Source organism: Pogoniulus pusillus, chromosome 4 (assembly GCF_015220805.1).
Source record: "Pogoniulus pusillus isolate bPogPus1 chromosome 4, bPogPus1.pri, whole genome shotgun sequence".
NCBI classification, from domain to species: Eukaryota; Metazoa; Chordata; class Aves; order Piciformes; family Lybiidae; genus Pogoniulus; species Pogoniulus pusillus.
In genome coordinates this window covers 31,695,268-31,719,943 of record NC_087267.1, presented here as the reverse complement: position 1 = coordinate 31,719,943, position 24,676 = coordinate 31,695,268, and the positions used below count along the sequence as shown (strand labels likewise).

Genomic DNA, 24,676 nt, shown 5'->3' with positions numbered 1-24,676 from the left:
TTGTGATTTAAACTAGTGTATAATTACAAATGAAATAAAAAATGTATTAAATATACTTTTGGCATAATGCACTGTAAAACAAAGAATTTTTCCACACCTGGTGTGCCTTCTGAGGTCTTTATTCCCATTCGGCAACAATACTGGGCAATGCCATAGTCAGCTATTTTTGCTATTACAGCTGAATTAGGATACAGGGTGAAGAGCAACACATTGTGAGGCTTTAAATCACGGTAGATGATCATTGCTGAATGCAGGTACCTGTTAATCAAAATAGTATTTACTGAAAGCATTCATAAAGCACAGATGCATCTATACACACACACACACTCAATGAATTATTCCCATCATGGTAAATTATGTTTTCAAATGTTAAACATTATGTTAACAACGTCAAACATGACCAACACGACACTGCCTCACTGGATATTGACTGTAGAACTGTTCTGAAATACTACTTACTGGCACATAAACACAGCAGTACTTCAGTATCATCTCAACTATCACTGGCAGTTTGAAAACTAAATCTTAGGGAAGTTTTAACTCCACTGCTCCTTGAGGTCCTTGCAGGTTTTGTCATTTTACCTAGGCACATTCATGGACTTTCAGAACTTAAAAAATGCACTAATTTAATTTCTTTGACATTTTAATAAAAAATCAACAGCCACACAGAAACTCCACCCTGAGCCCTTCCTATTTCTCTATTTATATGAGTGCCATTTCTTAGACAGAAAAAACATATCAGCTAATCAATCATAAAAATACAAGCATTTGTCTGACACAAGGAATACTCTGCTTGAGACAAAAGAAAATCAAGGTCTTCCATTTGTAGCATACCCTACTTGCAATTATACAGTATTTTTACCACAACGCAGAAGTGACACTCACCTTAAACCATCAGCTACATGTAGAGCTATCCTGTGCTGAAGTGTTCTCGTTAAACTTGCATTGTCTTGTTGAAGCAAACGATCAAGAGATCCTTTAAGGGCTAATTCCATCACCAGCATTCGGGGACGGATTGCAGCAGCCAGCAGAGACACTAAACTGGGATGATGGAGGTGACAAAGCACTGCAAGCTCCTGTAAAAATAGATGAAATACTGCAATTAATACAACCTCTTGTGCTAGTTTGAAGCAGGGTAGAATGTTTTGGTGAAAAAGAACTAGATCATAGGCTGTGAGAGGAAAACAATGGTGATGTCTACTCCCCTCAGAGTCTTGCTGAAGAAGAGAGTAAACATTAAATAACACTCTTGCCATTTTTTGTGGCACTCTGCTCTGGCTGCTGACTGAGCAACATCTCACTCCCTAACCTCACCTTCCACTCACCTTTGCTTCTTATCCTCTTGGCTGAAGCTCTGTTCTTCCTTAGGACTGGGGTAAGGTTGAGAGGGGCAGGGGGAAGGTGCAGGGGTGGTTGAGAGCCCCTCCTGTAGACTCAGGTTTCTGGGAGGGGAGTTGTGTTTCTGTATTACCTTTTACCTTGTCTATTTCTGTCTATAACTGTATATACTGTAAATATCTGCTTGTATATTGTGCTAGCTGTAAATAAATAGCTTCATTTATATTCCCAGAGCTGGCTGAGACTAGTCAGGGTATTTCTAAAGTGTGGGGGGGCGGGGAACACCCAAACCACCACACCTCTGCATTTCTGAAGTCAATGCAAAAATGTTCTGGAGTGGAGCCCTGCATCTTTCTTAAACTTTTTAAGATCTTCACAAAGATTTAGTCTTTCTAGAGCAGCACTACAGAAAAAAAAAAGGCATTATTTCTTACTTGTCTTAGAAGCCTCAGAGAAGTATGTTTATTGAATATTTTTATGGCAACTTCTTCTCCTCCATAGGATGCACGGTAGACAGACCCAAACCCACCATCACCTTTTCAACAATAAAATTGAAAATAGTATTAAAACCAAAGTAATATGAACCATCTCTCAAAAAACAAGCTGAAAGGGTCCAATTTTAAAATGTGTTAAGACTAAACACACAAAACACAGCATGCGGTATAGAATCACAGAACGTCAGGGGCTGGAAAGGACCTTCTAAGTCCATCTAGTTCAACCCTCCTGCCAGAGCAAGATCACCTGTACCAGATCACACACAGAGGAACATGTCCAGGTGGGTTTTGAATATCTCCAGAGAGGGAGACTCCACAACCCCCCAAGGCAGCTTGTTCCAGTGTTCTCTCACCCTCACAAGGAAAAAACTCCTGCTCATGCTTACATGAAACTTCTTATGCTTCCATAGAAGGTAACAGAAAATTCAAAGTTCAAACCCTGAAATTCATAATACCTTAAAAAATACATTTCCATGGAAGAGAAACCTCTAAAATGCTTTACATGCAGAAGTGACTGCAATAGATCTGCTTACACAAGCTCTGTAAAAAAACCTCTAAAAAAAAAAGGCTTACCCAGGAGAAATTCAGGAGCTTCATCAAATTCCAAGTCATCATTATTCAACATAATATTTCTAGGCAAATCAGCCAGCATCAGATCAGGAGCAATCTGAGCTATTGGAATGGTATGTTTTGGTTGATCTGGATTCACCAAAAGGTCACCTAAGAAAAAAAAATGAGACAATAAACATAAAACGGTAGCCATCACTCAAAACATACTGAATGGTACATGGAGCTCTGTGAGTGTATATGATCAATGTACCTAAATGAAATTGATAAGCTAAAATTAAGGTTTTATATATGTGCATATATACACACAGAGAGATATATATACACGCACACATATAGACTTACACGGATGTAGATACATACACACATGCATATATATATGACTAATTAAGGTCACCATTCAACTTACTATATCTTGCATTTTAAAGTATTTTCAAGGTTATATATATCTCAATCAAATGTGACAGCAACAGTTGCTATGTAACAATACTAGGCTAAGCAAGAGATTATGTTTATATCTATAAAAAGAAAGGATTAGAGAGATGTTGAGGTGCTGGAGCATGTCCAGAGAAGGGCGACAAAGCTGGTGAGAGGCCTGGAACACAAACCCTATGAGGAGAGGCTGAGGGAGCTGGGGTTGTTCAGCCTGGAGAAGAGGAGGCTCAGGGGTAACCTCATTGCTGTCTACAACTACCTGAAGGGACATTGTAGCCAGGTGGGGGGTGGTCTCTTCTCCCAGGCAACCAGCAACAGAACGAGGGGACACAGTCTTAAGTTGTGCCAGGGAAAGTATAGGCTGGGTGTTAGGAGGGAGTTCTTGCCAGAGAGAGTGATTGGCATTGGAATGGGCTGCCCAGGGAGGTGGTGGAGGCACCATCCTGTAGGTCTTCAAGCAAAGCCTGGCTGAGGCACTCAGTGCCATGGTCTAGTTGACTGGCTAGGGCTGGGGGATAGGTTGGACTGGATGATCTTGGAGGTCTCTTCCAACCTGGTTGATTCTATGATTCTATGTACAATATCATTCTGAACACTGCCTTTTAAATTACTGATGTGAATGGTTCAAGTGAAAGACCTAGAAGCAGTTTTACTATGTGCTGGATTTAATCCACGAACAAAACTGCACTACTGGTATCATGACAAAACAATTCTTTTCATTACTGCCATCCATAAAGAGTAGCTGCCTTCTGTCCATATTCGATACAGAGAGCTCTTACATAAGAAAAAAGAACAAGCCGGTTTTGACCTATACTGTAGTTACATCTTACAGAAATGAAAGATGATATAGTACCCAGATGTCACAAAGGGGATGTCACATGATATTTATCTGTATACAGGTACACCTCTGTGTAACTCAAATGGCATACATATATACCTTCTTCAGCTTTTTTAAGTAAGTCATCCAATAGCATTTTTCGGTGTTCTTCACCATCCTGAAAGCTGTACAGAGCCCATTTCTTCAACAGTGTTTCCCCTTCTCCACATACATCTATATCCAGTAAACCTGGAAACCATTCCTCCATAAGAGAATCTATGTGATCCACAACTTGGCCCAAAAGGATGCACCCTTTAAAGAACAAAAAGAGGGAAATTACATCCTCAGCCTGACACACTTGCAATTACAGTTCTAAACTCTCTACATTCCAAAGACATAAGCATAGGGACACAAAAGGCTGAGGGAGCTGGGATTGTTTAGCCTGGAGAAGAGGAGGCTCAGGGGTGACCTTATTGCTGTCTACAACTACCTGAGGGGAGGTTGTGGCCAGGAGGAGGTTGCTCTCTTCTCTCAGGTGGCCAGCACCAGAACAAGAGGACACAGCCTCAAGCTGCGCCAGGGGAAATTTAGGCTCGAGGTGAGGAGAAAGTTCTTCACTGAGAGAGTCATTGGACACTGGAATGGGCTGCCTGGGGAGGTGGTGGAGTCGCCATCCCTGGGTCTGTTCAAGGCAAGGTTGGACGTGGCACTTGGTGCCATGGTCTAGCCTTGAGCTGTGTGGTAAAGGGTTGGACTTGATGATCTATGAGGTCTCTTCCAACCTTGGTGATACTGTGTGATAACAAACCAAAATGTCATTTTGCAATCAAACTGGAGCAAAAATCGGGCTCAGCAGTAATTAACCTTTTCTGCATGAAGGTGCTGTGATTTTCAAAAAACTGTCTGGGTTGTTGTCAAACACTGCTGACTCCACTAGGCAGTAAGCTTCTGGAGACCAATTCAAGTAGATGCCTTGTCTCCAGTACATTCTATTGGGACGAAGAGCTCGCTCTAGAAAATAAAAAAATAGATTAAAAATGTGAATGTAGCATTAAAAATGTTCAGAGTAATTTAATTTTAATTAAAAATTTACTTATGACTACTCAAATAAACAAAATAAAGGCTACATCTTTGCAGAGAGATGAGCACAACAACTGGTGTCCAATTGCATTTTAAGTCACGTAGCAGATGATGCATGTAGTGATTACTTAGGTACATTTAGCATCAAACACTTCAGGCAACCTATGAAAAAGTCAGTGATTTAAACTCTTCTTCTATCACACACTCATGAAATAGTAAGATGTGATTGGAATTCTATGCTCAGGAGGCAACACAGTATCAGGAGGGCTGGCAGTTATAAATCATTTGTAGAGCATTAGCAATGCATTTTTTTCATACTTTACTTGTTACCAGTATTCATAAATCACACATTAAGGAACCAAAGATGAAACGGGAAAGTTCAGCAGATAGCTCTTCTGTCAAAGCATGGAATTATTGGAAAAAAATTCAAGACACCACCCTGCAAGCCCTCTGCCTTCTGATAAGTGCTAAGTTTTTAAACTCCATAAAATGAGAATCACTGAGCCTGAGGACAGGCTTGTTTTTCTGTATGGAAGACATATCCTTTCCTGTATTCTTTGTAGAAGTAAATGGTAATAGTGCAAAAGTAGAAGGATTTTCTCCATCTCTAGCAACTGAAGGACAGGAATAGGCTGCTTACACCACTGTAAGGATCAAGTACACTCTGCTCCTAGACATTTCTAAGTTGCAAAAATGACCACTGTTCTCTTTCCTCACATTTGTGAAGCAGCCAGAAATTAACCAAAGCAAAAAATCCTGTTGGGGATATAGAGCTTTAACATGCAGGTATGGGCATGCAAAATGCTTGCTATTAAAGACTGAAAGATAAAGAGTTGTACCTCTTCCTGACAGCATGTAAGGTGATATTTCAAGCAACCTGTTGATCAGCCTGGACCAAAATCCCATAGGGAAGTATGGCATCTCATAAAGCCTGATGATGATTTCTGAATTTTCACAGTGGGGAAGCTCTATAACAGGTCTGTGATCAGACAAACTGAAAGAATAAAAATATTGGACAGTATTTAATGATGTGCTTTATCCAAACTGACTTATGCTATTCATTGTTTATTCTGTAAAAGGTATTATTTATTAATGAATTAATGATTTGAATGATCAGGGAACAGGCTGAGAGTGTATTTGCTTATTCTGCTTGCACTCGATAAAATGAAGTTCTGCTGTAGTTTATATCTAACAGAATCTTACTAACAATCATTTGATATGGAATGTAACTGTGAGAGAAAGCTGAGACACATTAAAAACATCTGGATAAAATTTTCCAATGTTCCAGGACCTTGAAGAACACAAACTCCAGAGAACATGACCATGCTACACTTTCTGCATTAAATAACATAAGCGTTATTAAACACATTAGGGAAATCTGTAACTGTGGCAGACAAACTGTGTTACTTGCATCAAGACTGCACTCAAATTCATAACACTTTTTTTGTCACCAATTTTAATTATTAGACTGGAAAAGATACTGCTTCTGAGTAACTTGACAGTGGTTCTCATTCCAAGCAAATAGGCTATAGAAACTCATGGTTATCTTTTATATTGCAGCAAGTATCTACAACGCTGGCACACTGCAATGTAAAGCTGAAACTGCAGCAGGAGAGTCACAAGCATGGTAGCTGTAGAAGAAATACTATCCTTGTAAAGCATTTTATCATTTACAGATTCCATTTACCCACCATGCAAGTATGATGTGAGCTTTATCTGGCAGAAGATCAGCTGAAAACATCCCTGAAGTGCTTTTTAGTAAAATATAGTGTACTAAGACATGCTTTCATATACCAAATTGCTTCAATAATCAGTTGAACTAGCTATCCTGATTGGAAGCTTTTATTCTGATTGACCTGTAGGATTGTCATTTTTGGGTTTAGCTACTTGCTTACCTGCTTGGGATTAGTAGTTGATCCTCTCCTAATGGCAAAGCAATCTGAAACTTTTCCAGAAGTTTAAAGTACTGTGACATGTAGACCTTAGGAAACTTGCTCTTCTTTAAAAGGAATTTTTCCACATCTGAACGCTTGACAATTCCCTTAGGATACTTAGAACAGCCTTCCACTTTCACTGTCAGAATCTTTTGAAAAAAGCAAAACCATTTCAGGTGTATGCATCACCAGGCTGCATTTCCCTGGCAAATTCTGTTCTCTGAAGTATTTGGAAGCCTACCATTTAGGTGGAAAAAGTGGATCCCATTTCACAATGAAACCAAACATTTCCATAATGCATCCAGCAAGAAGACAAGAGTGAAAAAAATTAATCTGTTTCAAGCTACTTATTTGTTACCATTCCTCAGTAGCTTTCATTGTGTCTTGGGATCTTCTAGGTATTTTCTCATTCTTAATCCCAACAGCTTTAAAGGGTCAGACTTACATTTTTGCCACCTAATCTCTTCCACTGAATGAAATGTAAAGTTTCAAAGATTGGTAAATATGAATATATAAAATTTTGAGACGGTTTTTAGATAGATATTTCAATGATGGTTTCACTTAATCAGGCCATTTGCTCCTCTCCCATCCAGACACACAAATTCAGTATCACTCACTTCCCTCTGCCATCATCAGTTCCAAACATACAATGACCCTTCTTGTCCCATTCTTACTACTTTAATATGAAGTTCCAGCTTTCATCTCAACCTAACACACACACACAGAGCAAGATGGCTTCACATCCTGTTACTGGTAAGATGTTCAGTGACATTAAAACCAGCATACCCAAGAATGAGATCACCCCAGGACCAGAAAATGGTTGTATGTTTAGTTTTAGCCTTCGTATAAGCTACATTAAGAAAGTAATAAACACTTTGGGCTTTGATCCAATTGTATGCAAGAAACCAGATAACAGGCCACATAATAGCCCCCACCAAGTAAAACAGCTGCTTCATTAGCTTCATTCTGATTCTAGAGTTAATTGACAATCACTCAAATGAATTTGCCCCACGTTGGGTGCCAAATGAAGATATGTGATGGTTTGGGTGTTCCCCGCCCCCCCACACTTTAGAAATACCCAGCTAATCTCAGCCAGCTCTGGGGATATAAATGGAGCTATTTATTTACAGCTAGCACAATATACAAGCAGATATTTACAGTATATACAGAAATATACAAGGTAAAAGTAATACAAAACACAACTCCCCTCCCAGAAACCTGAGTCCCCAGGAGGGGCTCTCAACCACCCCTGCACCTTTCCCCTGCCCCTCTTAACCTTACCCCAGTCCTAAGGAAGAACAGAGGTTCAGCCAAGAGGTTAAGAAGCAAAGGTGAGTGGAAGGTGAGGTTAGGGAGATGCAGCTCAGTCAGAAGCCCGAGACAGAGTGCCACCAAAATGACGAGAGTGTTATCTAATGTTTACATTTCTTCAGCAAGACTCTGAGGGGAGTAGACATCACCATTGTTTTCCTTTCGCAGCCTATGATCTACTTTTTTTCTCACCAAAACATTCTACCCTGCTTCAAACTAGCACACATCCATGTTTTTCTGCTTTTCTGCACGTATCTTTGTCTGCAGTGCAGTTTGGATTACTAGAGACCATGAAACAGTGAAGAAATGGTGGAGGAAAAACTACTGATAAGTTACAGAGGTTTCAGACATAGAGCAAAGTTCCATGCAGGCAGACATAAAAGCTAACCAGAATCTAACCTGTGCCATGATTTTACATAGCCACTTGGGATCCACAAAATACAGATCTCTTAGTTGTAGTGCTGGGTCTCGAAAATGAAGGAGTACACCTGCATAAAGAATATTGTAATTAGCAATATGGTTTCAAGCTCCATATGAAGCAAAATAAATACCACATTCTGGGCTGTTTTAGTTACATGACTTGACATAAGCAATTTGAATAATAAATACAGCTACTGAATTTATGTCAATATCTCAGGAGCAGAATGCAATCATGATTTGTCCAGCTTTACCTTTGTTGAATTTGTTTTGCTGAATTTATAATCTGACTTAGTTTTTTGCCAATCAACTGTGTTCTGTGTAGTTTACTACTGAATCTGATAAATTCTGGACAGCACAGAGAAGCTGTTACAGATACTGATCTAACCACTATTCAAGCTATTACAGCAATCATATCTTTCCTCAGAAACCGTGCTAACCAGCAGGTATGATGTTTTCAGGGAGGGGAAAGAGACATAGATTGCTACAGCACTGATCCTTTGTATGATTTAACAACCTGGATTATTACACTAGCACTACCCAAGCTTAAGCATTTTAGCTCAACATTTTGTGGCAACCTTGTGTGAGATATAAAAACACGTGTGCTGCGGACTTGTAACAAAGCGCTAAGAAACACACACTGGAGACAGTTTTTTACCTGACTCATTCAGAAAGTGAATTGCATGAGGGAGTTCATTTTCATCCAGTTTTAACTGGCTTTCCTGTACCAGTTCCAGTAAGCGTTTCTGATCAATCACAGGAAATTCAACCGGGACATTGCTGCGCTCCAGCAAAATTCTTTTCTCCAGCTCCAGGTAGCTGTCAGGAATTAGCTGACCAACCACTGGTTGATCTCTGATCTGCATAATTAGGAATAATAATCTTAAATGTATTAATTTATACATGTGAAAAGCAAATGATAAAACTAAGATGTAAGGTAGGTATGTCCACTCAATAGTGGCAGCAATAATGAACAAGAACACTCTTTTACTTACTAATATGTCTGCACTGCTGACAGTCAGTGCAGGAGAAGAAGAACAACATTTAGCCAGATTAGAGACACTGAAGGGAAACAGTTGGTTGCTTTTTTTCTGTTTCCTGAGTCTGAGTTCCTTCCTGGAGACATTCTTTGACCTGTAGTACTAACTGGTAGCTGACTAAGTTTTTATTCTCTATGAGTTCTGAACTAGTAATTTTTCAGAGGAAATGGGAAACAATTGTCCCAGCATTTCCATACTGGCTTCTTAGTCTGTAACTTTCCACTCAAAGAAGTTAAATACTAATGCACTGTGTCATTTTTTATGTCTTAAAAACATAATTAGTACCCTGTGCAATTTCAAAGACTTAGCATTTGTTGCATACTTAACTCACTTTGCCTGATTTCTAAGCAGGTGCCTTGTAACACTTCTTTCACAAAGTGTCTACGCTACTTACGAACATTACCTTCTTCAGGCCACCTTCCATTTGTGCAGCTGTTTAAACATCAGTTTAAGTTATAGTCACAAGAGACAAGGATTTTACAGGAGCCATTTTTAGGTACCCGAGAGTGAAATGTTTTCAAAAAGCAGAACCTGTTCTGAATGTTGAAGAAGTACTGTGAGATAGAGGGCTACTTAGAGCTTTACAAATTCCAGCTCTATTCATATCTACTGGATGCGTGAGGAGTGAAATGAATCCATTCCACCTCACTGCCACTTGGAACGACATTAGGCAGATTATGAATGTGGCTATACTGGTAGCTTCTGTTTGCAGATGACACCAAGCTAGGAGCAGGTGTTGACCTGTTGGAAGGTAGGAGAGCCCTGCAGAGGGATCTGGACAGGCTGGATGGGTGGGCAGAGGCCAGTGGGATGAGATTTAACAAGGCCAAGTGCAGGGTTCTGCACTTTGGCCACAACAACCCCAAGCAGCGCTACAGGCTGGGGACTGAGTGGCTGGAAAGCAGCCAGGAGGAAAGGGACCTGGGGGTACTGATAGATAGTAAGCTGAAGATGAGCCAGCAGTGTGCCCAGGTGGCCAGGAGAGCCAATGGCATCCTGGCCTGCATCAGGAACAGTGTGGCCAGTAGGACGAGGGAGGTTATTCTTCCCCTGTACTCAGCACTGGTCAGGCCACACCTTGAGTACTGTGTCCAGTTCTGGGCTCCTCAATTCAAGAGAGATGTTGAAGTGCTGGAAGGTGTCCAGAGAAGGGCAACAAAGCTGGTGAGGGGCCTGGAACACAAACCCTATGAGGAGAGGCTGAGGGAGCTGGGGTTGTTTCGCCTGGAGAAGAGGAGGCTCAGGGGTGACCCCATTGCTGTCTACAACTACCTGAAGGGAGGTTGTAGTCAGGTGGGGGGTGGCCTCTTCTCCCAGGCAACCAGCAATAGAACAAGGGGACACAGTCTCAAGTTGTGCCGGGGGAAGTTTAGGCTGGATGTTAGGAGGAAGTTCTTCCCAGAGAGAGTGATTTGCCACTGGAATGGGCTGCCCAGGGAGGTGGTGGAGGCACTGTGCCTGGAGATGTTCAAGAAAAGACTGGATGAGGCACTTGGTGCCATGGTCTAGTTGACTGGCTAGGGCTGGGGGATAGGTTGGACTGGATGATCTTGGAGGTCTCTTCCAACCTGGTTGATTCTATGATTCTAGGAGGGGTGCTTAATCCTTCCCTCTCCTTCTTAATATCAACAGTGAAAAGCTGGTTATGAATGTAGCATTTGCTCTACAAATTCTTCCATGCAGTAATTCATAAGAAATTTGGTCACTGTGATGCTGTAGAAGTTCTGCCATTGACACCTTTAATATGTTGCAACACTATATAAGATTGCTATTGTATAAGTGCAAAAGGAAAGGAAAAAAAAAAGTATGTGTATTCTTTTTCCTACAGATTGGATCCTGTCTTTCTAGACCATGCCTGTCTCTTCATGCTTGTGATTCACAATTAAGAGAGCTTCATGGGGTGGCTAACGAGATAGCAGAGGATGAGTGATAAGGATGATTATACAGACAACAGAACTCCAATTCAGGAGTGTCATTCAGTCCCAGGGATATTCTTTTCTGCTTTAATTTACTTTCCTCCTTCTATGAACAGTTTCACACTATGTAAAATGAAATCAGTAAATGAAGAACTGTCTTTCAGAAATCACAAAATCTTATTTTCTGGTCCCTGAAAACTTGAAATGGTTATTACTGCAATTACATGTTGCCATTCACCAAAAAAAAAAAAAAAATCAAATCAGGTTCTGACCAGACTTCTTAGTGATAAACAGGATGGCCAATTTTAAATTAAATATTCCATTTATGGCCCTAATCCTTAAAATAGCTTATCTGAGATCTTCACTCACTTGACTCTTCTGGTAGAAAATGAAATAGAAACAAACCTGGTGATTTTCCATCATTATTTTGCATTTCACAGAAGGCAAAATGAGGCTGCTATCACACAAAAAAATGTATCTCATTGTGCCAATTAATGTTAAAATAATTAGGATGTTTTCAACATTGTCAGCAGAATGTAGCTTACCTTGAAGTTAAGACTCTCCTTTATTATGATTTTGCGAAGTCTGATAATGGAATCTGATTCTTCTGTAGCATTCACAAAGTGATAATCTTGGATTGCTGGGAATCCTCGCTTATTCAACAGCTCCCTAGCAATTTTACTCATGCAGGCCTTACGTTGTATTTCATCAGAAACATCTAAATGAGTGCCAACCAGAATGACAGGGGATGTTGAAGCTCGAGCCTGTTAGGAAGACAATTTAACTCAATAGTGACTGGTGATGCTATTGTTTTATATTCATATAACATGTGAGAAATGTAGTCAAAACAATCAATACAATGAAAAAAAATCAACTCCCCCTTTATACCTTTTCAATGATAAGTTTGAAATCCAAAATACTACTTTATGTCCTTATTCAGAGTAAGTTTAGGCTGCAATTCTATATAACAGCTTTGACTGGATAAGGCAGTAACTATGCATCAACCTATACACAGGAATATATTTTTTAACATACAAAGAGCAGTATATTTAAAAACAGAAATGGTTTTTAAAATCTGATTTTTGTAAAAAGAAGCACTGTAGAGGGACAACTGTATTCTTCATTACAAGCACCTGGCAAAATAGAAAAGCCATGAGTACTCTGCTAGGTTGTCATCAGAACAACGCAGCAATGAACACCAGCAAGAACTGTAGAGCAAAGGAGAACACCTCAGAAATGGTCTTCATCAGCAATGAACTGACTATAACCCTCTGTCCTGTATCACTGCTCAAAGTGAGATGAGTGAAAAAGACAAGTTTATCCAATGGCATAAGCCATGATTAACCACCACAGAAAATGAAAAGACAAGTAATGCTCACTCACCAGGGCGTAAGCACTTTGAGCAAATGACAATATAAAGGCAGATTCTCCAATTCATTTCTCTACTTTAGGCTTAGAATCATTCCTATTAACAACAGGATACTGAGCATACACTTAACTGCATGATTTCAAATGCACATCTAGTCAGTTTTAAATTAGTCAAATTCTGATCTCACCAGAATTTATAATCATGTAAAAGAAAAAGCATGTTTAACTTATCAATCGTTCCCTCTTTCCCTATCTAAAAGTATTTGTGGTTAATTTGCTGTTCATCAACAAGTCCCTGGAAAGTGGATTCCATTCTGTACATATTTGTGTCCTACCTTGATGTTAAAAAGCCATGGCTTCATAGCATCTACTTCTGCTTGTCCTTTGCTGAGATCATAAACAGCAAGATACAAAGCTCTCTGGGTCATAAAATGAGGATGGGTACTGTAGAACTCTTCTTGTCCTAATAAGAAATTTCCACTGTTTAATACTTCCCTTATTGAACATCTTCAGCCTGCAGAATGCTTACTTTCAGATCATTAATCCACACAGGAAATGAATGCTTATATCTAAATCAACAGGAAACCTGCAGTAACTATGAGTTTTCAACACTGACACAACTTACTGGCTGCGTCAGTGTTGAAATATATAAGCTACTTTTAAGTCACGAAGTGTAAGATGTAGCAACTGGATAAATATGATTACTGCAACAACAGTGTGAAAGGTCGTGATTCTTTCAAAACTCCTATACTAGGTATCTCCCCAACTCCTTAATACCTCCTTCCTCCCTTTTCTCCTGTTCTTTCAGCAGCTTCAAAATAAGACTCCTAAATTCACATGATTAAGCATTTAGAATCACAACAGAAACTGAACACTGAGCTTGAAGGCTGCTGTTCTGTGCTTACCTATTGTGATGTAGACTATTGAAATTACCACAGATCTACGTTTAAAAATAACTTTTCCATAGGCTAAAGTATCCCTGAATTTTAGAGTTCCCTAACTGTAGAAAGTAAGTTTTCTGAAAATCTCAAGTTCAAAGACTCCTTCCAAGCACTCTGTTTTCTGGGACCTTATGAAATAGATACTGTAGAGCCTTGATAGACAAAGACTATAAAATGGAGAGACAGAGCTGAGTGGAAGATGAGCGTTCTAGTGACTACAAGCAGTTTGTTACCATTCTGAAAAGACAGTTTTTAGAATGCTGTGGTTGAAATGAATGTCAGACCACATTTGATAATAAGAAACTCCTGAAGCTTTGTATTAAAATTAAATGATTAACTGTAAAATTATGGATTTATAAGCGATCACTTGAATTTTGGTCTATGTTTGCATGATTCTACTGTCTGCAATTTTCCAGATTTCACAGGCTGCCTCTAAGCAATGCATTAACATGTTAGAAAAGACAATAAGTTCTTGATATACCTCCAAAATCCCACACATTTAATATAAGCTCTTTCTTCATTTTGCCTTTCCCTTGAATGATCCAATCCTTTACATCAATGCCTACTGTAGCTTTTGGAGAGCCCAATTCTGTTCGTTTGCATCTCATTAGTTGTTGCAGCAGGGTAGTTTTCCCGCTGCCGGTGTTTCCAACAATCATGAGCTTCATTCTGTTGTAAGGTACAGCTTTCTTCAGTCGTTGCTGAAGAAATCTGGCAAAAAAAAAAAAGTTTACAGAAATCACAGAAGTGTGTAAGAAAAAAAACAATAGAACTCAAGATCAAAGGAAAATGTAAAACTCTACAATTTTCTTCACTTTTTCAATTGTTTGTTTGCCCTTACTGGGATTGTAACATTTTGTTCTAATTTCTGATTTTAAAATTAGAAATTATTTCAGAATGTTTCTCCTTTTTTTGGGTTTGTTTTGTAATTGCCAAGAAAGGTGTTCTGTGCAATGCATTTGGGAACACAATAAAACCCATATTAGAAATAGTTGTTAAGCACCATTTATTGCAAGCTTTATAGAAACATCAAATTCAAGAAGTAATACAATTAAAATGTAAATCACTATATTGTAAGTGTGTATGCTGATATAGAATCAACCAGGTTGGAAAAGACCTCCAAGATCATCCAGTCCAACCTATCCCCCAGCCCTAGCCAATCAACTAGACCATGGCACTAAGTGCCTCATCCAGGCTTTTCTTGAACACCTCCAGGGATGGTGCCTCCACCACCCCCCTGGGCAGTCCATTCCAATGGCAAATCACTCTCTCTGGCAAGAACTTCCTCCTAACATCCAGCCTAAACTTCCCCCAGCACAACTTGAGACTGTGTCCCCTTGTTCTATTGCTGGTTGTCTGGGAGAAGAGGCCACCCCCCACCTGGCTACAATGTCCCTTCAGGTAGTTGTAGACAGCAATGAGGTCACCCCTGAGCCTCCTCTTCTCCAGGCTAAACAACCCCAGCTCACTCAGCCTCTCCTCATAGGGTTTGTGTTCCAGGCCTTTCACCAGCTTTGTTGCCCTTCTCTGCACACCTTCCAGCACTTCAACATCTCTCTCGAATTGAGGGGCCCAGAACTGGACACAGAACTCAAGGTGTGGCCTGACCAGTGTTGAGTACAGGGGAAGAATAACCTCCCTTGTCCTACTGGCCACACTGTCCTGATATAAATAGGTATGATATAATGTGGTATGATACCTTCTATAGAGTAGCATGCTGGATTTCAGATGACAAACAAGCACATCTTTCCAAAATGATGTTTGTTTTCCTAATACTTACTGAATATTCAAAGAAACAAAATGAGAATATTCAAGAACAATAAAACAACAAACCTGATAATGTCTCTGGCTGTGCATCCCACATGTTTGAAGTCTAAATTAAGATGGAGTCCTTCCAAAGGAAGATCCCAGATTTTGGACAGTTTTCCCATTTCATCTGGAAAGAATCTCAAATCGGGATTATGACTTACATCCAGAGAAGTCAAGTTCTCTAGGAAGCCAATCTGAGGAGGAATCTAAATGAGAGAGCATTTAACGGGCAACTGAATGTTTAGGAAGATGCATAAACGCAAGGTAAACAATTAACAAAAGTTAGTATTATTTTTTGCTATTTGTAATTTAACTTTCATAAACGTGCCTAATAGCCCACAATAGTAAAGAAAAGACCTCATAACAAATTCATTAAACAAAGTGACAGAAAAAGCTGACAGAATATGGTGATTTTCATTCACAAGAAGTACTACTTGCACTTACATTACCATTTTATTAATAGAATTTACAAAGATACCAGAAGTGGCATTATCACAGTATCACCAAGGTTGGAAGAGACCTCATAGATCATCAAGTCCAACCCTTTACCACACAGCTCAAGGCTAGACCATGGCACCAAGTGCCACGTCCAATCCTGCCTTGAACAGCTCCAGGGATGGCGACTCCACCACCTCCCTGGGCAGCCCATTCCAGTGTCCAATGACTCTCTCAGGGAAGAACTTTCTCCTCACCTCAAGCCTAAATTTCCCCTGGCGTAGCTTAAGGCTGTGTTCTCTCGTTCTGAGAGAAGACAGCAACCTCCTCCTGGCCACAACCACCCTTCAGGTAGTTGTAGACAGCAATAAGGTCTCCCCTGAGCCTCCTCTTCTCCAGGCTAAACAATCCCAGCTCCCTCAGCCTCTCCTCGTAGGGCTGTGCTCAAGGCCTCTCACCAGCCTCATCGCCCTTCTCTGGACACGCTCAAGCATGTCCCTCCTAAACTGGGGGGCCCAGAACTGAACACAGTACTCAAGGTGTGGTCTAACCAGTGCAGAGTACAGGGGCAGAATGACCTCCCTGCTCCTGCTGACCACACCATTCCTGATGCAGGCCAGGATGCCACTGGCTCTCTTGGCCACCTGGGCACACTGCTGGCTTATGTTCAGGCGGGTATCGATCAGCACTCCCAGATCCCTCTCTGTCTGGCTGCTCTCCAGCCACTCCGACCCCAGCCTGTATCTCTGCATGGGGTTGTTGTGGCCAAAGTGCAGCACCCTGCACTTGGAGCTATTGAACCCCATCCCATTGGACTCTGCCCATCTGTCCAGGCGGTCAAGGTCCCGCTGCAGAGCCCTTCTGCCCTCCAACCCAGCCACATCTGCCCCCAGCTTGGTGTCATCTGCAAACCTGCTGATGACTGACTCCATGCCCTCATCCAGATCTTCTATGAAGATGTCAAACGTATAGTGAAAACTTGCATTCAGTCATCAATCATTCAATCAAAAAGTTATTTTTCTTTATGTAAAATCTTACACTTTACCTCCTTTAACTTGTTGTGGGACAGGTGTAGCTTTTCCAGCCTAGACCACGCACATGCTTTTTCACTCAAGTCCAAGATATCTATTTCGTTATGGTTGAATAACATCTCCCGTAAGTTTAATGACTTCCAGTGCATTGGCCCAGGCAGGTTCATGATCTTGTTTTGGCTTAAATCTACTGAGCGCAAACTAAAAACATGAAGATATTAAAGAGAGAAGTTAGCAAAAGAAAAAATAATTACATGGAACTGAAGTATTTTTTAATAAATAAACAAACTGTCTACAAAACAGAAATGCAGATAGAAGATAAAGAGCTACTACTACAAGAGAAGAAGATGATATAAATAGATCTTCATTGCCTCAGGACAAAAAAAAGTATAGTTTCAGTACATTTCAATACATTTGTCTGTGAATAAAATGGCCTGGCCATGAAAACAAGGATCCACACTGTACTGTATACATATATTTCAGACAGCAAATTAAAGAATTACATATTATGGCAGCAGCCCACTTCCTCCTTTCTAGGATTTGCAGACATGCATGGCTTTGTTTAGATTATTAGAAAACACAGATAAAACATAATACTACTATGTATTTTCATGTGCTTTTGTACAAATTGAGAAGAAAAAAAAAGCAATGGAGTACACACGGGTATTTTCAACTTTCTAGAACCCAAAATTCCACTTAGAAACTACAAAGCCAGACTAGGTGATCTGAACCACTCTCCTGGGAGACTAACTTGAGAAGATATGGACACCTCCCACTTTTATCAGAATGTTTCTATGAAAACTACATTTGCAAATAGATGTATGAGCATAAATGCTGTAGTTCAACTATGTACTTAAGAACTACTTTAAAAAAGAACATCTAATTTCTGTAAATCATCTGTTGGACATGAGAATCATAGAATCAACCAGGTTGGAAAAGACCTCCAAGATCATCCAGTCCAACCTAGCACCCAGCCCTAGCCAGCCAACTAGACCATGGCACTAAGTGCCTCATCCAGGCTTCTCTTGAACACCTCCAGGGACGGTGCCTCCACCACCTCCCTGGGCAGCCCATTCCAATGACAATCACTCTCTCTGGGAAGAACTTCCTCCTAACACCCAGCCTATACTTCCCCCGGCACAATTTGAGACTGTGTCCCCTTGTTCTCTTGCTGGTTGTCTGGGAGAAGAGGCCACCCCCCACCTGACTACAACATCCCTTCAGGTAGTTGTAGACAGCAATGAGGTCACCCCTGAGCCTCCTCTTCTCCAGGCTAAACAACCCCAGCTCCCTCAGCCTCTCCTCATAGGCTTTGTGTTCCAGGCCTCTCACCAGCTTTGTTGTCCTTCTCTGGACACCTTCCAGCACCTCAACATCTCTCTTGAATTGAGGCATGCAAACAAATGATTATGACTGCTTACCCATTTGTCTGAGCTGGGGAAGTTACACCTTCTTCAATACAGTCATTAAGTTGCTGCCCCGAATATAAACATAAGCATGCTGAAGGTGTAATATCATGTTAATAATGATGTGCTTATGGTGCCATTAGCACTCACATCTACACACACCTATCAGATAACTGATCTCATCACCCCTTGCATCTGTTTTGTCCACAAGCTCATTCTAGTGACTTGTTATGTTCAGTAACTTCTATAAAAAAAAGCAGAAGTCTGATTTTCACATGAATAATGCTTGGAAGGTATAGCAAGATAAGTGTCACATGCATTGTTATCACAATTCCATCTGGAGGAAGTGTTGTTCTTTGAGAATAAGCATCTTGTGATATTTGGGAAGTGAAAATGTAATCTCGTTAGCCTTGGGTAGAAGTCTGCAGAACTTGTTGAAAAGGCAAAATTGCCAGTATCATTTTACTGCTGCTTTCAACTAAATAATAAATTCATTCTGGTCTTCCCAGCAAGAACTGTCAGATGCAGCAGTCAACCAATACATTTTCAATAGCAAAGATCCAAATCTAAGGAGCAGAATTTCTCAGAATGACGAAGAAAGGGTGATTTTGTTTTGGATTTAACCTTTTAGAAAGGATTTGCTGAAAATCAACCACACATGACTAACAAAGGTCTTGCCATTAAATTTTCTTCATCAAGAACTTGATATTAGCTTCAGTAATTAAAATAATAACTTACTGTGGTAAAAGAAGAATTGCTTCTGGAACATTAATAAAACGATTCTGGGATAATTTTAAGCTTGTTATGCTGGATGCCAAGTCAGGTATTTTTTCTAAAGCAGAAGAGAAGAGGTTAATCCTATGACTTGTCGGAACTGTTTATATTATTTCTAAGCCTGGAGTCCTCTAAAATCAAAGACAGACTAAAAAGGTCAGTCTATCATCTTCTATAGGTAGGTCTTCATACAAGATGCCAAAAGGCAGAATGTGAATCTTTTGCAAAAAGATGCATAATTAAAACTAAACTCCCAAATGAATTAAGTTTAGAACCAAGGTAATGTATTAGCTTTAATCACACTATCTATTATTATACTTTATCTCATACAGGCATTAAACGCTGAAATAATCTTACTTCTGCTTTACTCTGTTGCCAGCATACATACCATATATACCACAATTCACTCAGAGATTGGTAGGTCTTATGCATATGAAAATGACTCTAATGTTTCAGCTGTGTCTAATGCTAATATAGGAGCTACCTCCTGAAATACTACAATAATGATTTTTAAATGGAAGATTTTATGTTTTGAAGACAGAAGCAAATTCTGATGTTAACTTATGAACTCTTCCAGTATCATTAAAATCTCATTTGTGTGATTTGTATTTTTATTGGCAAATTATTCTTAACACCTTGGCCTAAAATATGCTAAGCCACTAAGACTTAATTTAACACTCAGACTCAATTTAATTGCTTAAACAAGGTGATCTGTCCTAAGGTACTCGATTGATAACAAGCCACCACTAAACCATGTCCCACAGCATCACATCTACACATCTTTTAAATACATCTAGTGATGGTGACTAAACCACTTCCCTGGGTAGCCTGTTTCAACACCTGACAACCGTTTTCATGAAGAAACTGTTCTTAATGCTCAATCTAAACCTTTCCTGACACAATTTGAGGCTGTTTCCTCATGTCCTTTCAGGTAGTTGTAGAGTGCTAAGGTCTCACCTCATTCTCCTTCTCTCCAGATTAAACAGCTTTCTTGTTAAGACACGTGGGTCTAAACTCTTCATCAGCTTTGTTGCTCTTCTTCAGACATGTTCCAGCATCTCAATGAGTTTCTTGAAGTGGGGGTCCAAACCCAGTATTTGAGATGCGACCTCAAGTGCCAAGTACAGGAGGACAAACACTTCCCTAGTCCTGCTGGCCCCACAATTTCTCATATAGAACTCAAGATACTTACATGATTGTATTTCAGTATAGTAGTAAACCTGTGTTAGAAAGCTGTGAATGTTTTCCTCTGCCTTGAACCTTCCCCAACATCATGTAGGAACTCAAGTTCATTCAGCCATTTTTATAGCATCCACCAAAATACAAAACCAAGCTAAGTTATGCCGAGTCAGAACAAATGTCCATCGAGTCTCACTGGAAGTATACTGTCTCCAACACTGATCAAAAGCTGATGCCTAGGGCACTTTACAAAAACCATAACCATATGTGGTATCCTCCTTATCTGGTCTTCCAGAGTGACTGCTAGTGGCTGATGAATTTTGTGACTTGGAACAGTTTCTAGAAGAAACCATCTGTTTCCACATGTACTTACCTAGAGCATTCATCCTGGCATTTAACTGCTCCAGTTTCGTGCAGCCCACAAAGACATTCTCAGCAAGCGATGAAATACTGTTCTTACTGATGTTTAATACTTTCAGTTCTTTCAAGCATATGGCTGATCCCAAGCATGAAATTTTGTTTCTGTGTAACAAAGAGAAAAAAACAATCTGTTTTATTCTGAATCTATTACCTACAAAACTGAAAGTAAAGGCTACTAAGCTGACAATGCCATACTTAACACCACTAAACTAAAAATTAGACTTGAATCTATATTAAAGAATGATCAGTCAGCAAAAGCACTGCTATATTTGTCAAACATGGAATGACATGACTGATGTTGTTTTGATTAACTTGGAGAGCAAATGTCAGAATATGCTGCAAGGTCTCATTTCCTGATTACACACTGCAGCTCAATCCCACACAGGCAACTGTTGCATTTGTGAGTAGTTCTGTTTACTGAAGATTTGTTTGCAGGATTACAATCACAATGTGATTATGAATCACTGAAAAAAAAAAGGGAGTGGAATTCCACATAGGGGACACAATTCAGGATGAGTATATAATGTTACAAACAACGTATTCTGGGAATGGAAATAAAAACCATGCAGCACTGTTTTGTGAGGATAATACTGCTAATAAAGTGAAAACTATAATTGTGCCAGTTTGAAGCTAGCCAGAATGTTTTGGTAAGAAGGATTAGATCACAGGCTGTGAAAGAGAAATAATAGTGATGTCTACTTCACTCATAGGCTTGCTGAGATGCATAAGAACAAGAGTATAAACATAGATAAGGCATGTGGGCGCTGCCTGAGCTCTGGGCTACATTTTTCTCTCTAAACTCACCCTCCGTCTCTCTGATTAATCCACTTTGCTTCCTAACCCCCTGGCCGAACCTCCATTCTTCCTTGGGACTGGGGTAAGGTTTAGAGGGGTAGGGGGAAGGTGAAGGGGCAGTTGGGAGCCCCTCCTGAGGACTCAGGTTTCTGGGAGAGGTGTTGTGTTTCTGTTTTATCTTGTTTATTTCTGTATATATCTGTATATACTGTAAATATCTGCTTATATATTGTGCTAAGCTGTAAATATAAGCTTCATTCAAATTTCCAGAGCCAGCTTAGTTTGGGTGATTTCCCAAGTTGGAGGGGGGGCAGGGAACACCACAACCACCACAACAATAAATGAAGAAATGCAAGAGGGCTTTGTATTTAAAATACTGCTTTTGTAAATATGCTTCATGTATTTAATACTGCTTGCTTTAGTCACATATGTTGCCATCTTTATTCTGTGTGACTTTCTGTGTAAAAAAGTATTAACTAACATGAATTATGGGAAATGAATTATTGCCTGCAGTTCAGAGAGATATGAATAATAGCATTTTAAAGAATTCCATATGAATTATCTCACTCACTAACAATTGTAATTACCAATGCTGGTAAAAAAAAATTTACATATTTTCTCTTCTCTGTCATTTAAAATATATCCATAGCAGTAAATGCAATTCCACAAATCATACCTCCAAAATAACTTCAGTGAATATGAAATACAGTGGAAAATGTATTCTGTATTCAGAAAATCTAGTTGGATATGTTAGATAATATGGTCTAGTGTACAAATGGTACGGCTGTGGGAAAAACACTACACTACATTTTCATTATATTACTGAAACTGCAGTGTTATTAGATTCTACCACAGCCCACAGATATGCTTATTTACTTTTGTAAAACAACACTGGAAATTGCAGTAATTGACACATTTGGTAACTAATGCTGGTATTGCACAGCTAACTAAACAATCCTGGATGACAAATGTGTTCTTTTTTTTGTTATATTTGTTTTACTACAGGCATTGACAAATGCTCCTCACCCTTCTAGTAACAGCTGTTCCAAATTTTCAGCAACATCTGTGAGAAATTCTGGAATGCAAACCAGCTGATTGTAGGAAAGATTAAGATGCTTTAGAGTTGGACATCTGAGGTATGGAGCCAAAGCAAAAGAGGGTCCAATGTCATTTCGAGAGATATCGAGATTTGCAATACAACTCATTTTCAGTATGTAGGTTGGAAAGGAAGTAAATCGGTTACTGTGCAAATCCAAGTAAGTCAAACACTTCAAGTTCTGAAAGAAAGGGATAACTTGTTAAAAAGTTAACTGAAAATATGAATGTATAGGTTTCAAATTAAGCTATATTTTATACAGTTAGTTATTTTAATTACATGTTTCTGCCATTAGGAAAAAATAGCAGAAAACAGCAATCATATCAATGTAACCCTTAACATTTCTATTACAGAATAAATTATAAATCAATCTTCAAAATTAATTAGCTCAATTTAATAAAATTTAAGATATAGGAACTGTGTTCTGAGTTATATTTACATAATTATATTACTCAATATAACATGTCCTAAAGTAGATATCTACAGTAAATGACTCAAAATAGTACCAAGAAAACACTTCTATTTCTAGCGGAACATAAAACCCACTGAATGAAAACTGAGTGACTGTATGAAGCATGCAAAAATATACACCTATATTCATGAGTAGTATTGTTATGGGTATATTGTTAGAGAAACAATTTATTGTAACTAATTTCAACTTCTATTGCATAAAATTATGCAGAATTACTTCACACAGTTGTTCTGGAATGTTTGTAAGAGCATTTTGGTGGAGCTCCAGTTTCTCAAGATGTTCCAGATGACTAGTTAAGCAGCTACTCTGGCTGATGGCATCAATGTTCTCCAGCTCATTTGATGAAAGATCTAGTGATTTAATATATTCTTTCTCTGAGATCAATGAAGAAAGACTGTCTGATGGTCTTATATGTGGTGAAAGTTTTGAGATGCCTTCTAATAAAACAAAAACATGGGAAAAATAGCATGATTTCACTTATCACATAATTAAAATTAAGATCAATCATCTTGGTATCTAAAGATGCAGAGGACTGTGAATCTTTGGTTATTGGGTAAGATCCAAATTCATGAAGATTTCTATTATGAGATAGAAATTTGTAAGACAGTAGGGAAGAGATGGACACTTAGGTATTGTGAAAAAGAAGTAACTTTTGAAAGCTAGTAAGGGCACTAAGGACATTGCCTGTTTAATGATACAATTAATTGTGAAACCCATCAGAAAAATCAAACCCCTAAATACTCCACTACAGTACTCCCAAATGCATCATCTTTGCAAACATATAAAATCAGAATAAAATCTTCTCATGCTGTGCTTTGTGAAAGTATTAAGGAAGAAAAGCTGGTTCTATATGGTAAATTGTATAATTTACTTACTGAGGGATTCATCTGAGGGTAAGAATTTTCTTCTTTGTTTCATTAATGGTTCATAATCTGAGCCAGGTCCCTGAAAAAAAAAAAACAGAAGAGAACAAAAAACAGTTATGGACTTTGTAGATACATGAAATTGTCTCAGTTCAGTAAATTTCTTTTTATTGTGGCTTCTTTTTATCAGAACCTCAGGGGGAATATAAAGAAAATGTACATTTCAACTAAAAATAACAAGTCACTTACTGATCCATGCAATATGAAAGAACACTAGATTTCAAAGTGCAATGGAAGTAGTGCATTTTTTGGCAACTTACACTAGGGTGGGGTGATAGGATGCAGAAGGATACTAGTAGAAGTAACTCTCTAGTGAAGCTAATCTCTCCCAATTCCCCTTAAATGGAAAGAGGCAACATGTACTGAGAGGAATAGGACTTTGATTCTACCCGTCTGTCGCCTCTCTTCATTGATCACAGTAGCAGAGTAGCTTCACTGAGGGGTAGTTAAGTCTTTGTGAATAGACCCACAGTTTCTACATTTGCATTTGAACATCATACTAGAAATTTGAGCAATCCACAAGAGTTTATACAAAAATGTTTGCTGAAATATACTCTCATCCACACAATGACTTGGAGCACGGTAACTGCACAGCAATAGAAGGAAACATTACATACCAAGAGTAAAATAAGAACCCATACAGTCACATAACCTTCCCTAACACTTGGTTATTAACAC

The 24,676-nt window shown here is 39.2% G+C and overlaps 1 protein-coding gene across 1 annotated transcript in view; it reads right to left on the bottom strand.

Annotated features, from left to right (window-relative positions):
- LRRK2 (leucine rich repeat kinase 2) overlaps positions 1 to 24,676 on the bottom strand; it is a 72,492-nt gene that overhangs the window by 12,924 nt on the left and 34,892 nt on the right. The window contains exons 22-41 of the mRNA XM_064142481.1: positions 23,951 to 24,020; positions 23,292 to 23,512; positions 22,534 to 22,784; positions 20,666 to 20,814; positions 19,078 to 19,171; positions 16,948 to 17,134; positions 15,492 to 15,673; positions 14,140 to 14,369; positions 13,053 to 13,180; positions 11,895 to 12,113; positions 9,052 to 9,253; positions 8,376 to 8,464; positions 6,627 to 6,814; positions 5,571 to 5,725; positions 4,516 to 4,662; positions 3,772 to 3,963; positions 2,406 to 2,552; positions 1,773 to 1,873; positions 886 to 1,076; positions 98 to 258 (exon numbers count right to left, since the gene is read on the bottom strand). Of these exons, the coding sequence (XP_063998551.1) occupies positions 98 to 258; positions 886 to 1,076; positions 1,773 to 1,873; positions 2,406 to 2,552; positions 3,772 to 3,963; positions 4,516 to 4,662; positions 5,571 to 5,725; positions 6,627 to 6,814; positions 8,376 to 8,464; positions 9,052 to 9,253; positions 11,895 to 12,113; positions 13,053 to 13,180; positions 14,140 to 14,369; positions 15,492 to 15,673; positions 16,948 to 17,134; positions 19,078 to 19,171; positions 20,666 to 20,814; positions 22,534 to 22,784; positions 23,292 to 23,512; positions 23,951 to 24,020 (3,304 nt within the window). The remainder of the gene's footprint in view (positions 1 to 97; positions 259 to 885; positions 1,077 to 1,772; positions 1,874 to 2,405; positions 2,553 to 3,771; positions 3,964 to 4,515; positions 4,663 to 5,570; positions 5,726 to 6,626; positions 6,815 to 8,375; positions 8,465 to 9,051; positions 9,254 to 11,894; positions 12,114 to 13,052; positions 13,181 to 14,139; positions 14,370 to 15,491; positions 15,674 to 16,947; positions 17,135 to 19,077; positions 19,172 to 20,665; positions 20,815 to 22,533; positions 22,785 to 23,291; positions 23,513 to 23,950; positions 24,021 to 24,676) is intronic.